The sequence below is a fragment of the Emys orbicularis genome, chromosome 1 (assembly GCF_028017835.1).
Source record: "Emys orbicularis isolate rEmyOrb1 chromosome 1, rEmyOrb1.hap1, whole genome shotgun sequence".
In the NCBI taxonomy this organism is placed as follows: Eukaryota; Metazoa; Chordata; order Testudines; family Emydidae; genus Emys; species Emys orbicularis.
In genome coordinates, this window is record NC_088683.1 from 216,188,721 (window position 1) to 216,205,961 (window position 17,241).

Consider the following 17,241-nt stretch of genomic DNA (forward strand, 5'->3'; position numbering starts at 1 on the left):
CGAGGGGCATAGGGCTTATGTCTGTGTAGTTAGGGGGGGAGGGATAGCTCAGTGGTTTGAGCATTGGCCTGCTAAACCCAGGGTTGTGAGAACAATCCGTGAGGGGGCCACTTAGGGATCTGGGGCAAAAATCAGTACTTGGTCCTGCTAGTGAAGGCAGGGGGCTGGACTCGATGACCTTTCGGGGTCCCTTCCAGTTCTATGAGATAGGTATATCTCCATTATTATTATTATTATTATTATTATAGGGCCACAGTGTCTGTGTAGACACTACATTCCTTACATCAGCTGTTGGCTATCTTGTCAATTTCATGGCTGGAGCCATGAAATTGAGAAGAAAGCCAGGCAGCTAGAGCTGGTCTGCCCCCGGCTTCCCACTCCCAGCCGGGCTGCTGCCTGGAGGCTCCCCAATCAGGGAGCTGAGAAGCCCAGGTGGCTGCTCCCAGCTGGGAGCAGGGAGCCAAGAGCCCAGTGGAGTGGGGAGGAGGGGGGGCAGCTGGGCTTCTGGAGGGGAACTCCATGGATGTGAGAGCCCTAGCTCTCAGCTCTCCACAGTGACTCTGTTCAGTTGGTGGAAGCGCTCCTGGTGAGGACGCATACCGCCAACTGTAGGAGGGTAGTGTGGACGTCAGCCACCGCAGTAATTACTGCAGTGTCTGTAAGTCAACCTAACATAGGTCAACTTAGGGCTCTAGTGTAGACATGCCCTTACAGTTTTAATTCGTTTGACTTAGTCCATTTTTTGATATTTTCCTTCAGTGCTGTCCAGGTTTCATAGGAGATGAAATTTTGTTTTAAATAAATCTAAAAAACCTTATATTGTATATAGTCTTTCAGCTCTCAAAGTAATCTTTTTAACCTTAATTCTTAAGGACAGTGACTTTAAATTCAAATAGCCATCCGAGAAGGCATTGTCTCTTCTTAGCAGGCTTTGGAGAAGTACCTCATGTCTTTGTGAGTTTAGTAAATAAATTGCTTAAGCATAGCCAGTTAACTAATTTTCTTATCAATATTTTATACTCGTGTTGCATTCTATTAGTAACTAGACATAGCATCAAATGACCTTGCTGTATTTGTACATAAAACATCTCCTATTCTCATTACAATGACATTAAGAAGTTATTATGAGGCTTGCATTTAGATGCAGATTAACATCACAAAAGAAACTTATTGATGCATTTAAGGAACAAAGGGTTTTCATCTTTAAGCAGCAACATGAATTCAGAAGGTAGAAAAGGCCTTGTACAAATTATTTCTCAACCATAAATGTTCTCCTTTACATTTGAAGAATGAAGACTTTAGATTACCTCTAAAAGAAAATATTTTTAATATTTCTGTAATTCTTTCTGAGGGTTTTAAAACGTAGGCATTGTCTTTGAAAAGGGAAGGGGGAAAGACCCACTTTCTTGGCTTTTGAGAACACAATGTATCCCTAAATATTCTTATAAAATCTGTTGCTTGGGATAAAATTAATCTCTGTGCCAGATTCTGCCTCATACTAGAGGGATGTGCTTTGGACTTTGATCAGACAATCTTGCTGGTATTCTGGCCATTTTGACCCAATGGTTCTTAGGTATAAGATCTGCCATTTGCAGTACATTTACAACTTGCACTTAAAAGCATCTATTATATATTTTATAGAAAAGCATAATAACCAATACTTATCTACATCCTTAAAAACAATGCATACAACATGATAGTCTAGAAAGTTAAAATGGAGATAGACATTCTAAAAGTTGCATTTCAAAGTCTGTATGAACCACTGAGTCAATAAACCTCTAAATGTGTTATCTTCCTTTGACATTTTGGGAGCCTGTCACTATTTGAATGAACTTTTCTTAGGAATCTCTATAGCATTAACATTTCATATAATTAAATAATCAACTGAAAACATAAAACTGTTATTTCTCTAAGCATTGTGTGTTTTTTTCAAAACATTGTTCGTATTTCCTAAATTCAGTAAAGGCCCAGGCAAATTTGTATTGAACCAACGTCATAAGAATAAACTATGATAATTGTATTAATAATCAGTTTTGCATCAATATTGAGGTCTACCACTTACAGTGATCACTTGGTTTGATTATAATTTATTTTAATGGTTTAGGTGAATAAACTCTTTTTAATAAAGAGACTGATAAAGGATATGTTTTAGGATAGAAACTTTCAGTCAGTAAATTAGTTTGCTCCATTTCATTTAGTGCAAAAAATAGCTGCTTGGGCTACACCTGTGGCCTGGAAATAGTACTTTATATTTCAAGGCTCTATTCTCCAAGCACAGGGTACAAGTAAGTCACACAGAAAACAGTGGAAGTGATTTGTATTCTGTGGTGGGAGACTGGAGCACTGGGCTCAGTTCTTACGTCTACTCTCATGTTCTCTAGAGTGACAGGGCTTAGACTACTGAAGAGTGTTTAGATTATTTGTCTCCTGTTTGTATGCATCGCAAGGAAACTGAGTTCTGAGAGTGCTTCATTATAAAGGTTGATTTGAGATTAGGGATACAACACATACCTGATCTGGATTTGATTTGTACAGGAGTCTGATAAGTTTGCTAGATTCAACTTGCATCAAGAAAAAAATTCAGATAATTTTTAATGGATGCTGTCATGTAGCCAGACCTGGCCACACCTTCTGATCTCACTACTGTTTTCTCCACTTGCTGTTGTTCCCTAACACCATACTACTAAACCCAACATCCACCCACTCCTTTCCACTTCTGCTACTTCCTGAGGTAGCTGCAGCACTTCTCCTGACCTAGCTGTAATACCTGTTTCTTTCCATTGTGGCTTGTCTCAAGAAACCTACCTACCGGTTCCTACTCACACTGGACAGATTTCCTCCACTCAGCTCCCACTGCCATAGAAAACAACTGTGTACTCCCTCCTGTATTGCTCTCTCTCCTGGCTGCAAAGAGCTGCTCTTTTCTTCAATTTGGTTCCCTCCTTCAGTAGTGGCTATCGTTATCCTGCTTGGTATCCAACAGAGGTGCTACTTTTACCCAGTGATTCTATAACCTACTGGAATCATTGCATGTGTATATTATAGAAATCAATACAGCATTTTTAGACTTCATTATATTATTTTCATAGCAAAATAACTTTAGAACTTTAGAACGTCTTTTCATGGGAACCTATGCAGTAGAATTCCATGGCTGTCTTTTTCTGTTGTCTATTATTTAAAGCTGTCTTATTTAAAATGGTCATTTACTATACAGTACATAATATAATGGAACAGTTGTGATGGCAAAGTAATGTAATAATTACAATGTTGACAATTTTACTTTTCTTTCAACTAGGTAGCCGTCCGCCATGGAAAAGTATTGGAATTTAGGATTGGTGGATCTGTAGAGGCCCCTGAAATAGGCATTAGTGTAGTAAGTATAAGGTATCTTTTATTACACTAATTATTAGTTCTAGGTAAGATTTGTAGTTGTACTTAATTATTACTTTTGTAGTCAGGTGTCAGAATTTTCCTTCCTTAGTTATTCACATTTTTTCAGTTTATTTTTCTATAAATTATTTCACGCAAAGGGACTGAGGAGAATGTGAAGAGAGATTAAAAATTAAATATACCTGTGGCAGCTGAGGGATTTAACTGTCTAAACGCATAGTATGTAAAGGTTACAATGATGAAGGAAGGAGAAGAGGAGAAATAGAATGAAATTAATTAATTGAAAAATGATACTCCATTTGAAAAATTTCACTAGTGGTGCAATCAATGGGATTATAGCAGTGGTTCCTAAACTGTGGTCTTTGGCACCCACAAAAGACCTAGGGCCAATAAAGGAGCTGGATAGGCAGTTGGTGAACTGAGACTTCCAGTTAATGTAGGATAACTTATGGATCTCTGAACTGCAGTATTTTTAAAGTACTCTCCAGGTATATATATGACCTTATAATGCTCTTACATTGTTTGTTTTTTCTTAAACTTAACAGGAATCCTTTAACTTCCATGGTGTTTATGCTGGTTCCACCCAAGGAATTCCCTTTTTGCTTCAGAACAAAGGAGTAGCACGAGCAAGGGTGGAGTTTGATTTATCCAAATATAAAGACTTTACACTGAACTTCAAAGACCAGTCAGGTACTTTCTTTTGTTATTTCAGAATTGTAATTAATAGAAAAATATGATAGCAGTAAAGGAAATCCAAGCTGAAAAGTTCTTCTCGTATAAAAATCTTACTGAGTCACTGTTGTATAGAAAGTTTAAAGGCATAGAGTAAAGTAGTTGCTATTTTTTAGCTTTTAATATAAATTAAGAGATGATACTATTCCTGTAAAGTGACATTAGTTTTACCTTGCCTGGACTTCTTTTTATATACAATACAAGACTGTGTTCCACAGAAATGATACAAATGCATTGGAGATAATGCTAGAGAAGTGCCAAAAATCTAAGTTATAAGCCAAGTTATTTTTTTAACAAGCATAAAATAAGGTTATGTTATAGTCCTGTTCTTGATTCCCTCTTAATGTGAAGATGGATTTCTAGCATCATGCTAACTTTTCAACCTTGTACCTATCCAGTTGAGGTTTTTTCTCACAAAATGAATAATTAACTATCTGAGTTTGTACTTGGCTTAAATTTAAGACTTTAGCAATATCCCAGAACTGTGTTTTAATACTAATTTCTACAGTAATATTGTCATGAAAGAGACTGTGTTTTACTTTTAGTGGATGTCTGTTGTACCTGTCTCGGCTATGAGATGGCTGGCACACCTGCAGTTGTGTATTGCCTTTGCTTATGCTTGTTAGGGCAGAGCAACTTCTGTTAGTGGCAGGGGAATTTGCACTCAAGACAGCCACATGGTAGCATTACAGCTGTACCACTGCAGTGTTTCAGGGTATGTCTACACTGCAATGTAAGCCCGGGTTAGTGGGGCATTGACTCCTGTTAGGAAACCCTGGTCTTGGATGTCTACGTTGCATTTAAATCCTATGTTAAGACTCCCCCCTTCCCTCCCCCCCCCCCCATGCTCAAACCTAAGGCTTTGTGCACAGACCCAAGTCAAAGTAATGATATTCCAGAGTCCTTAGTGCCCCCCCCCAAATTGTGGCCGCTCTAGCTCTAGGACTGTGGTGCACTGTGGGAAAACTTTACTGCCTGCCCTGCACGTTACAGGAAGTTTGAACAGCTCACCAATGCCATTGCAAACCCAGGAGGCTCTCTGATAGTGTGCTTGCATATCGGTGATCAGAAGAGAATGGGTTAATGGTGACCTAAGTTCCCTGTAAGCTGCGTGGCCGTGCAGCAGCCTATTTAGCGCCGTGCAGGCACTCAGGGAACTTGCCCAGCCATGGTGGCAGCTGGGGGAGGGGCAGCCCCCAATGCAGCCCCAGCTGGACCTGCCACGGTGGCTGGGGGCAGGGCAGCCCCAACGCATCCCTGGCCGTCTGCTGCGGCGGCTGGGAGGAGGCGGCTCTAACACAGCCCCGGCCGGGGGAGGGGCAGCCCAAATGCAGTCCCAACCCAGTCCCGGCCTGGACCTGCCGCAGCTGGGGGAGGGTCGCCTATCCTGTGGCCCGAGCCGCTGCAGCCGGGAGAGGGGGAGAGAGCGAGAGATCCCGCTGTAGCCCCAGAGCACCCTCATCCCTGGCCCCACCTCAGTGCCCTCACCCCTATCCTCTGCCCCAGCCCCTCATCCCCTGCCCCATCCCGCCCACGCACCACAACCCTTTGCCTCAGCCCTGAGCCCCTCATCCCTGGCACCTTCACCCCCTGCACTCCATCCCTCTTCCCCAGCCCTTAGCCTCCTCCCACACATCACCTCCATATTGGTGCACTCTGTCTTTTATCTGCATCCTCACCGCATCCGCAGCAGTGCCTCTCAGGAGGAGTGTGTGTGTGTGTGTGTGTGTGTGTGTACTATATAAGAAAGCTATATTCTTTAATAAATGTGCACACTGTTGTTGTTGTTGTTTTAAACATCAATCTTATTATACAACAGGCATCAGAACAAATAACCTTTTATATTAAAAATAATATAATGTCTCCAGCCAATAATGCTCAAAATCACAACTGAACTATAAAATAAAAAAGTCTGCTGCCTATTTAGCTTGTGATTTATAAAGTCATCACACTTAGAGCTCAGCAATCCCAGTTTTTGCACCAGCTCTTTGACTTAAGGTTGGTTTCCCCCTGTGTGTTGAGGAAATTAGCAGTGTGTTTCCATCCAGATTCCTGCCTTTATCACTCGGGGTTTGCAGTCTTCTCCCAACAGCTGGGATGTCAGGGGCTGAGGAGGGAGCCTTTGCCTGCTTGTCCTGTAACTGTCAGTCTCCAGGCTTCCTGCTCAACACTTCTTGCTGTGGTCTGCAATATGCTATTGATTTAAAGCCCCACTGAGGGTCTCAATGAATAAAACTGTTTGCTGCATGTGGTGCAATGTTTTACCGGTGAGAAAAGAAAGCCATGAGTACTAGCAGGGCCAGCTCTAACTTTTTTGCCGCCCCAGGCAAAAAAAGAAGAGCGCCGCCCTGCTGTAACACCCCTCTCCCCCCGAGTGCCTCGCCGGGCCGGCCAAACCCCCACCCCTGCCGCGCTGGCCAAACCCCACCCCCCGAGCGCCTCGCCAGGCCGGCCAAACCACCCACCCCCCGAGCGCCGTGCCGTGCCAGACAAACCCCCGTGCCTCCCCCCCCCCCCCGAGCGCCTCGCCGGGCCGGCCAAACCCCCGCTGCACACGCTGCCCAAACCCCCGGAGCGCCGCGCCGTGCCGGCCAAACCCCCGCCCCCCCCCCCAGCGCCGCCGAAACCCGCGCCGCACCGAGCTGCCGCAACACCCCCCGCGCTGCCCGGCTGGGGGAAAAAAAACCCCACCACGAGCGCCCCCTGCCACCCCAACATTGGCCGCCCCTTCTAAGATGCCACCCCAAGCATGTGCTTGGTCAGCTGGTGCCTGGAGCCGGCCCTGAGTACTAGTTCCTCTGGCAGGCTGCTTGCGTTTTTTAATTGATCACAGATTTCCCCCCTCCCCCAAAAAACAAACTAGGTTATGGGATTATCTGCATCGCCTAGTGTGAGTTGCTGATAAAGAGGTAACTGAAGCTGATGATACTCTCAATAGTCCAGATAATGCAAGGGACAGAGTGTCTGTTCTCCCTGTGGAAGCATGCAAGGGGAATACTATTGCAAGGCTACAGAGCTTAATTTTTGCTTGGGTTGAGCCCTGGCACGTCTCGGCTTGGCAAGTCACCCTCTGCGCCACCCTAAGTGTATGTGTGGCGGGAGAGGAGCAGCGATAGCAGGTGCTCAGTGACTTCAGGTCCGTTTCCCCATATGGGCACAGGAGGGGGGTCCAAGAGTTAGGGATGAGGGGCGAGTGCAGGGTTGAGGGGCATAGGAGGGCGGTAAAGGTGCTCTCTGGCTGCCCAGCCAGTGCTTAATTTGTACCAGGGCTTGCCAAGGCTGAGCCCTGAAACCTTGTTCAATACAAATTAAGCACTGCAAGGCTATCTACCTGCCCTGAATTGTGCTGGTCCCAGGCAGGAAAGAAGGACGCCTGCCTGTGTATGCAAAAGCTAGCCTGCTTGTACTATCTAACTGGGTGAGACACTGTGTGATTCAAATCCTAACGAGTACATTAGGCTTAGATTGTGGTTTTGTTTTATTTCTTATGGTAATCTACTTTGATCTGTTTGTTTGCTATCACTTACCACTTAAAATCTATCTTTCTGTAGTTAGTAAATCTATTTTGTATTTTACCTAAAACACTGTGCATTGTTTGAGGTGCAAAGAGAGAAGTCTCAGCTCAGAAACAAGTGTTAGTGCATGTCCACTTTCCAGGGCCGGCTCTACCATTTTTGCTGCCCCAAGCCAAAAAAAAAAAAAAAAAGCCGCCCGGACTGTGCCACCCCAAGAATGGATGGAATGCCGCCCCTTAGCATGTGCCGCCCCAGGCACGTGCTTCCTCCGCTGGTGCCTGGAGCCGGCCCTGCCACTTTCCTTTGTAGAAGTGGCGGACTGGGTAATAAATTTCATACTGAGGTTTTTGACCAGGGCAGGATGGTTCAGGGGTCCTAGGCTGGGGAGCTGTGGGTATTTTGGCTATAGCCTCTCTATTGTGAATTTATGAGTGGCTGGAAGGAGCATTCATGAACACATCTGGGTGTGGTCCCTGCCTGTGGATGTTGGTGAAAGCTTGAAGGGCTTTGCAGCTTGTCACAATACAAGAGGGAACCCAGATTGGTGAGACAGAGGGCTCAGCTGTACCTGAGTTCCAGGTGGCACCCCGGGGGGCACCCGTCACACACTAGATGCAGGGATGGAATGCACAAACCGTGCAACTTGATTGAGAAGGGGAAAGTTGTGCTTGTATAACTGCTGAAGTGGTGGAGACCACACATCTTCATTCTTTGTCAGTTTCATCATTATCACTTCCACAATCGCTATCTGAATCCTCAAACTCTGTATGTGACCATTGTGTCTCCTTTGGTGATGGAGTCTGTGTAACTGACGAAAGAAGCATAAGATTCACTGCAGGAATATTTTTCTCCTGCAATAAGACAAGCTTCTTGGTTTCGTGATAAACTTCCTGTCTCTCCTCTTCACTGAAAACTTTCATCTCCTTCATTTGTGGGTGCAGGAAAACTGCTACCCTGTGCATAGGCTTGATTTCAATCTTTTTGATGAGACGTTGCGAAGCTTGGGATTTGAGTTGACTTAGACTGTTTACATCAGTGGTAGAAGGATGGAGATGCTTTTTCAGCCTTTTGTGCCAAATGGGCACCAAGAGGAGAGTGGGCTGTGACTGCTCTAGTGCATCTGACCCTTCCTTGCAGGGCTGCAGGAACTCTATTACAATGCTCAAGGTCTAGTGGTCTATGCTATCAATGAGCTGAGTATCTCCCTTTTCTGTCAAAATTTCATATATTCTGTCCCACTGCTCCTCTATTGTCTTAAACATGAATAGTTTGCTGTTCCGTCATGTTTCTACATCTCCTTTCAGAGACTTTTTCAGTCTGTTTTGAAGTCCAGATCTCCCGAAGTAAGTAATGAGATTTCAGCATGCGTGGATCAGTTAGGTTACTGCTTCCTCTTTTTGGTTTCCCAGTTTGGTAGTATGATCAAGTGTGGTATTTATAACGTGTGCTGAGCAGCTTATTCGCACATAGGACTTGAGTGATGCAACCATGTTCACTCCCTGGTCCATAATGAAAACCATCTGGTTGGTAATACTGTGTATATCAAAGCTTCTGAGTGCCTGAATAACAGCCGAAAGAATGTTCTCCGCAGTTTTTGATTTCCTACTGTCATGCTGAGTCACGCAAACCACCTGCTCCACCAGTCCGAACTGTTGTGGCTGTAATGAACAGTTATTCCCAAATAGGCAACCTTTCTGTAGTCATCTGTCCAAAGATCGAGGGTAACCCCTCCACCCACTGTGCCAAGAATGTTTTTCAGCTACATGGAGATTTTTTTTTTTTCTTCTGCCACAAGTGCAGCATGCTGGGCTAATGTTGTGGAATGTGGTATTAGTGCATGTGCATCCATTTGACCATATTTGGCACCTGTGTTAATCAAACATTGAAAATATGCAAGGAATGCCTCACCACTGACTACCTCAAAAGGTCTTATGTCTGTTGCTACAGACTTCAGTAATTCCTGAGTCACAGTTGGCTTTTGCTCAAATTGTGCTTTCACAAATGCATAGGGCAAGACACATAAACGTGAGGGCTAAATTTGGCCCTGGATCTCTCCTGTACTATGGAGATCCCTCTCCAGTGGATTTCATTTCCCTTAGGAAGAAGTGATGGTGTGCTTGCTGAATTTAAATGGGTTTCTAGGTTGTATGTTCCAAATTGCAGGGCTGTGTCGAGGTACAGCGAGCATGGCATAGTGAGAGGTTTGGACTTCCATCTTCTCTGGAAGTAGGATCTCAAAGGCGGGAAAGAAGCTGTCTGCAGCTCATAACTTATGAGGCTGCTTCCCCGCTTTCAAGATCCTACATTTCCTCTCCCTCCGGATACAGAGTAAGGGAGGTGATCGATCAGGACAGGGAGCAAAATTCCCCATGTTCCTATCACTGCGTTTTAAGCAGCCAAGCAATTTAGGAAACCTCTCCTGAGTTCATTGCTTTATCAGGTCTGTTGGAGAGGGAGGCAGCTGCTTCTGCAAAGCAAGTAAGCAGGGAGGATTTTGCTGCTTGTCTTGCTCTTTCACCCCTCTCCCCCGCCCTTTCTCTGTATATAGCGGGGAGAGGGAATGTAGGATCTTGAAGGCAGGGAAGCAGCCTCATAGGCTATGAGTGGCAGATAACTGCTTCCCTGACTTTGAGATCCTACATTTAGAGCCCTGCATGGATACAAAATTTGTATCTGCATCCGATCCATGATCTACAACAATGGTCCATGGATGTAGATATACACGGATTTGCAGGGCTGCTGTTTGCAAAGGGGTGTGTCTTCCATTTTCAGTAGAGTGGATTGAAGATTATTGGGTTACAGAGGACTAAGGAAGTTGTCCCATGAAATTGTGGGATACTTCTGGATGACTCCCAGGACCTGCGTCAAGTGGGGCTGCATCTACGCTGCAAAGCAATAGGTCTTGGACTCTGGATCCCAGCTTGAATCGAGCTTGGACCCTCCAGCCCTGCAGTGTCCTGGGACCCTGGGTCCAAGTCCTGGGTTAGTGCAATTACAGTGTAGATGCAAGGGGGGTTAGGCTTGAGCCTGGGCTCATGCAAAGGCTTATGTTGCAGTGTAGAAATATCCTCCATGTAGACACTCGCTACAGCAATGGGAGGGGTTCTCACGTCACTGTAGTTAGTCCACCTCCTGGAGAGGCGGTAGCTAGGTTGACTGAAGAATTCTTCTGTCAACTTAGTGCTGTCTACACTGGGGGTTAGGTTGGCTTAACTGCATTGCTCAGGGGTTGGATTTTTCATGTCTTTGAGTGACATAGCTGGGTTGACCTAACTTTTTAGTGTGGTCCTGGCCTCAAAATCCTTCTGGGGAAAAAAAAAAACTGATTAATGTTATGACAATGAAAAAAGAGTTTAGAAACACCAATGAGCTGTAATAGCCCAATAACATAACAGCAGTAGGATATTTATTTTTCATATGTTTTTCTTTTCTTTTTTTTAAATATAAATTTTAATAGGCTTGTTGGGGAGCTTCCTTCTTTTGTAATCCAGGAACTAAATGGTGGAAGTTCTAGAGATTCAGGCATAAACAGTTGGCATGTGCATGGGGTATGTCATGCATTGATTCCAGTACCACCGTTTTAGAGAGTAGACAGGAAAACCTTTGAGCTAGGATTAGACTGTATCTTACAAGTAAGAAATAGTGAATTCAGCTATAATACATTACAAATAGGGCTGTTGCACGATTAAAAAATTAATCGTGATTAATCGTGCAATTAAAAAAATTAATTGTGCAATTAGGGCTGACAAGCAATAAAAAAAATTAATGGCGCGATTAATCAAATTGCACGATTAAACAATAATAGAATACCATTTATATAAATATTTTAGGACGTTTTTCACTTTTTCAAATATATTGATTTCAATTACAACACCACGTACAAAGTGCACAGTGCTCACTTTATATTTCTTTTTATTATAAATATTTTCACTGTAAAATAAGTGTTTTTCAGTTCACTTAATACAAGTACTGTAGCGCAATCTCTTTATGTTGAGAATTGAACTTATAAATGTAGAATTATGCACAAAAAATAACTGCATTCAAAAATAAAACAATGTAAAACTTTAGAGCCTACAAGTCCACTCAGTCCTACTTCTTGTTCAGCCAGTCGCTCAGATAAACAAGTTTGGTTACATTTGCAGGAGATAATGCTGCCTGCTTCTTATTTACAGTGTCACCTGAAAGAACAGACGTTCACATGCTATTTCTTTATCATTTTTATGGTACAAATATTTGTAATAATAATATAAAGTGAGCACTGTACACTTTGTATTCTGTGTTGTAATTGAAATCAATATATTTGAAAATGTAGAAAAACATCCAAAATATTTAATAAATTTCAATTATTGTTTAACAGTGCGATTAATCACGATTAACTTTTTTGAGTTAATCACGTGAGTTAACTGCGATTAATCGACAGCCCTAATTACAAAGGAAATTATATCTACCCTATATTGGTAATCGGTTTGTAGTATGGTAGCTTTTGCAAAGGTTTGAGTATACTATTGTAACACATAACTATCTCTGTATTTTGTTTGACAGTGGTTGATTATTATCCTCCGAGGCCGTATTTGTATTCTGTGGTGTTAGAGGGGAAGTCAACTCTGCAATGTTTGTTGTACTTCACACCAAAAGAAGTAAGTTTATAAGGCAGTAGTAATAACAATAACTTTAAAGGATGCATTTAATATGTTTTCTAAGATGAGAGAAAATAGACATCCTACATATTTTGTGTAACAAAAGTACTAAGTAGTTAAAACCAGCAAATATTTAAACCATAGTGGCCTTGGAATAGTTTTGAGAAAATAATGTCGTTGTTAAGAAAATAAATTCTGAAGTCACGTCTCTGTAACTTTTTACTTTGTTCTTCATAGTTATATGAAAAGTTTAAATCTATTGCTCCAAGTACTTTTTAAAAAAAATTTAAAATATGCACAATCAAAGTGGGTGGGGGAAGAAACGTGTCTCAAAACATCAGCCTCCTCCAACAAATTGCCCAACAAATTTGCTGTCATCACAACTCTTACTTCCCTAAATGTCTATGAAAATGCAGTTTTGCAACATGCCCTAAAAGTGGAGAAATTTGGCCTCTGATGGACTCGTTTGAAGAAAGTGAATTGCAGATTTGAGTAGCTCTCATGGGCCTGTTCTGCATTAGAAAAATGACCCATGAGGTGCGGATGATAAAGTAATATAACCCATGTTCACACTGTTTTAGAAACGGAGGACATTTCTACACAGCAACTAGATGTCCGAGGCTGGCCTGTGCCAGCCGATTTGAGCTTGCAGGGCTCTGGCTGCGGGGCTGTTTCATTGCTGCATAGAATTCCGTGCTTGGGCTGGAGCCTGGGCTCTAGGACCCTGTGAGGTAGGAGGGTCCCAAACTTGGGCTCCAGCCCGAGCCCAGAAGTTTACACAGCAGTGAAACAGCCCTGTAGCCCCAGGCCAGCCACAGGTTTTTCTTTGCTGTCTAGACATAGGCTTCATATTCTCAATCTTTGGGAAATAGTGTCTTATACTTGCTGTAACTCATGGATTTTAAATATCTAGCCCAAAGAGATATAGCACGCGCGCGCTCTCTCTCTCTCTCTCTCTCTCATATATGGTCTGTGTGGCATACTTGTTTGTACAGAATCTAAGCTTTTATTAAAAAAAACCCAACAAATAAATAAATAAATTCTAGTCCTCAGAGTTGCAGAGAACCTTCCAGACATAAACTGATAGTCTTATCCTGAATTTCCAGACAGGCTGACACAAGGACAGGGGTGTGAACTCCCTTGCCCCCCCCATTAATCTCACAGAGGTATCGACTCTAAAGCCCAATGACGACATGTTAATGTCAACACTATTATTTAATTAGTAATGATGTTAGTGGATAGAATGAAGGAGGGGGTGGAAGTAGAGCCCATAGAGTTGAGAATTTGCTGCAGGGAAGAACAGAGGGGGTGACAGGACAAGGAAAAGGAAAAGAAAGAAGATGGAGAAGGAAGAGAAACAAAGGGCAGAAGTATTTAGTCTTACAGGTGAGCATACTGATACTGAATGCCAAAACAAGATGCTGAACACATGATATATAATAGCCACAAAATATAAAGGCCAATAACTCTGGATCTGTGTGCAAGCCTCCTATTGACTTTGGTGGATGTTTGCTGTGGATTGAGGAAGTAGTATATAATCTGTGTTTATAAACTAGCCTACTAACCATAATTGAAAATGGAATTTGGCCCTCTCTACTGAATGAGTTTGTTCTAGCCTTTACAAGTAAAACAGTGGTAGATTCCTTATGCATATAACGTGTGTTTTCTATTGATGGGGTGAATAAGGCCTGGTCTACCCTTAATGAGATCCTTCCTTAGAATTCTTCCATCAACCTAGCGACTGCCTCCTGCTTATATGGATTAACTACATAGATGAAAAACCCCTTCTGTCCATGTAGGAGCCATCTGTACTATGGTGCTACAGTGGCTACAGCGTCGACATCCTAAGATGCCAATATCCTGGAAAATCTCTCTGCTTTTACCAAGGACCATTCTGAAGTTACCAAACCTCCTATGGTGAAGCTAATTTGATTTTTTGCTATTTTGTGCAATTGGTCACATTCAATTTATCCCCTGAGATTTAGTCTAACATCAGTCAACCCCCCTCAGGACTACCTTTTCAATTACAGACATGGTATGCCTCAGAGCTATATCTTACATCGAGTTAGTGTGAGATTATCATTTCTGTATGTCTATTTAAAGTTTTGTTCACTTATTTTTACAAAGGTCCCAAAGGGACTAGCATGCTTCAGTATGTCTATATACTCTGTGGGTATGTCTACACTGCAGATAGACATCCTTGGCTGGCGCATCAGCTGACTCGGGTTTTCAGGTCTTAGATTGTGGGGCTGTTTAATTGCGGTGTAGATTTCTGGGCTGGAGTCCAGGATCTAGGACCCTGTGAGATGGGTGGGTTCAAGAGCTCGAGCTGAAGTCTATGCTGCAATTAAATAGCCCTGCAGCCCGAGCCCTGGGAGCCTGAGTCAGCTGGCATGGGCCAGCCGTGGGTTTTTATTTGAAATGTAGACATATCCTATGAGTGAAATCCTGGCCGCATTGAAGTCAGTGGCAAAACGCCTGTTGACTCCAGTGGGGCCAGGATTTCATTCAGTATTTTCTAACTGCTGATCTATTTTTTTTTTTTTTTTTTTTATTAAATTGGCCTGATGCAAATCAATGAAATTGCATCCTGCATAAGTGAGCACAGGTTTAGGGTCAATTTTTAAAACTGGTTGTTTGTAGAAGGGGTGAAGCTGAATTTCTGGAAACTTGGGAAAGGATAAAATAGTATAGGCTATGTAAAACAAAATGGGAAAAGAGACTGACTGAGCTTTCAGTGTGTAGGGGTATATTCTTAATTTTGCATTGGCAAGCTTGAAGATATGCTCTTTTATCTTACCAGTAAGATCCCTTGACATATACATTTCATTTACAAGGGCATCCTTTTGTAACTGCATTCTCTTGGAAACATTTTTCAGTTTAAAATCACCATTAATGATCAAAAACTTTTTTTATGTGTTCTTCCTCCTACTTGAAAAGCTGTCAGCATTAATAAGAAGCAACAAAGTAGTATCCCATAATTGTTAATTTAGATTTTATTATAATTAAGGCTAAGATTTAGTCATGGGCATTTTTAGTAAAAGTCATGGACAGGTCACGGGCAGTAAACAAAAATTCACGGCCCCATGACCTGTCCATGACTTGTACTATAAATACCCCTGACTAAATCTTTGGTGTTCTGGGCGGCTTCGGGGGCACAGCTGCTGTTCTGGAGGGCGGTCTCTGGGGTGCCCGCTGGTGCTCGGGGGGAGAGGGGCAGCCCGGGATGGATGGAAAAACATATTAACTAGTAACTGTAGAAAGTTCTCTGAATGTCAAGAGGTTCCAAGGTCTTTGTTTGGGCTGCTTCCACTTCTGTGGGCTGGAGTCTCTGCCTCTGGCTCCTTTCTCTGCAGATTTCCCAGGGGTAAGGGGAAGGAGGTACCACTTGGGCCTAATGCCCCCAGAGTGTGTGTGTGTGTGGGGCAAGGGTGCCGAACCTTTGTAGAAGTGGGGGAGAGGGCAAGGCCAAGGTGTCCCCTCCCTCTCTGTGGCTGGCTGCTCCAGCAGTGAGCCGGCTGCCCTCTCTTCTGGCACCGTAGCAGCCCATGGTAGTTGGAAGGTGTAACTGCAGTGTCTTCCCGGCAGAATCTATTATTTTGAGCGGGGCAGGGGAATATCTGCAGGGGATATATCTGCGAGGGACATGAATTCTGTGATTGTTTCTTTTGTTAAAAAAGTGGGGGGAGGGGGCTATGGCTCCCTGGCCTCCCCAGTTCTGGTGTCGTGGTGTGGGGTGTTCTCTGCATGGTTCTGGTCAAGAGGCAGCTGATTCCCCTCTTTCTGTTTGAGAAGGAAACGGTTTCCTTTTGAAGGTTTTGCTCTGTGTGGGGATTGGGATGCAGGGGAGAGTGATTGTACCATTAATATTTTAGTTCACTTAAATTTTTAGTGTAAAATGAAATATTTTTTTTTTAATTTGTCTGCCCTTGACTGTCTTTGGACTTCTATTAAACAATTATATAATATAATATAATACACACACCTGATAACAGATAACAATTTCACCTCCAGGTTCTAAATTTAGACCGACTTATCTTAAAATGAATTAGCTCAAATCCTGTCAAGTATTTGATAGAAATACTTAGGGCTACAGTTTTAATGTTGTTTTTTACTCAGCTCAACAGTCTGAAAGTACATAAGTGCATCTATAATTGAAACACATTTGTCTTGGGTACAGCTATCATCAGAAATCTGTGCTGGCAGCTCTCTCCCCTGCTTCTGACATGGAACTTGTGTGATGGTAGCATTGCAGCATGAGGGCCTGTTTGCACTCTCTAGGACAGTGGCTCTCAACCTTTCCAGACTACTGTACCCCTTTTAGGAGTCTGATTTGTCTTGCATATCCCGAAGTTTTACCTCACTTAAAAACTACTTGCTTACAAAATCAGACATAAAAATACAGAAGTGTCATCGCACACTATTATTGAAAAATTGCTTCCTTTCTCATTTTTACCATACAATTATAAAATAAATCAATTAAAATATAAATAGTACACTTACATTTCAGTTTTCAGAGTAGCAGCCGTGTTAGTCTGTATCCGCAAAAAGAACAGGAGTACTTGTGGCACCTTAGAGACTAACAAATTTATTAGAGCATAAGCTTTCGTGGGCTACAACCCACTTCTTCAGTGTATAGTGTATATAGAGCAGTATAAACAAGTAATTGTATGAAATTTTAGTTTGTACTGACTTCACTAATAATGCTTTTTATGTAGCCTGTTAAACTAGGCAAATATCTAGATGAGTTGATGTATCTCCAGAAGACCTCTGAGTACCCCCAGGTGACTCCTGACCCCATGCTTTCTTTAGCCACCGAAGATAGACCATTCTTTTTCTGATGGGGGGTGGGGGTGGTAAGGAGGCCAAGCATCTCTTCCCAGAGTACTTCAAGATTAAATAATCAAAAATCAGAATAAAAAGAACCTACCCAAAGGAGGAATTGAATGTGCAACCCAGCACTCTAG

General features: G+C 42.8%; 1 protein-coding gene across 1 annotated transcript in view; it reads left to right on the forward strand.

Moving 5' to 3' along the window:
- Positions 1 to 17,241, forward strand: part of CFAP47 (cilia and flagella associated protein 47) — a 704,026-nt gene that overhangs the window by 75,978 nt on the left and 610,807 nt on the right. Inside the window, exons 19-21 of the mRNA XM_065423211.1 lie at positions 3,296 to 3,373; positions 3,936 to 4,080; positions 12,180 to 12,274. Coding sequence (XP_065279283.1) covers positions 3,296 to 3,373; positions 3,936 to 4,080; positions 12,180 to 12,274 — 318 coding nt within the window. The remainder of the gene's footprint in view (positions 1 to 3,295; positions 3,374 to 3,935; positions 4,081 to 12,179; positions 12,275 to 17,241) is intronic.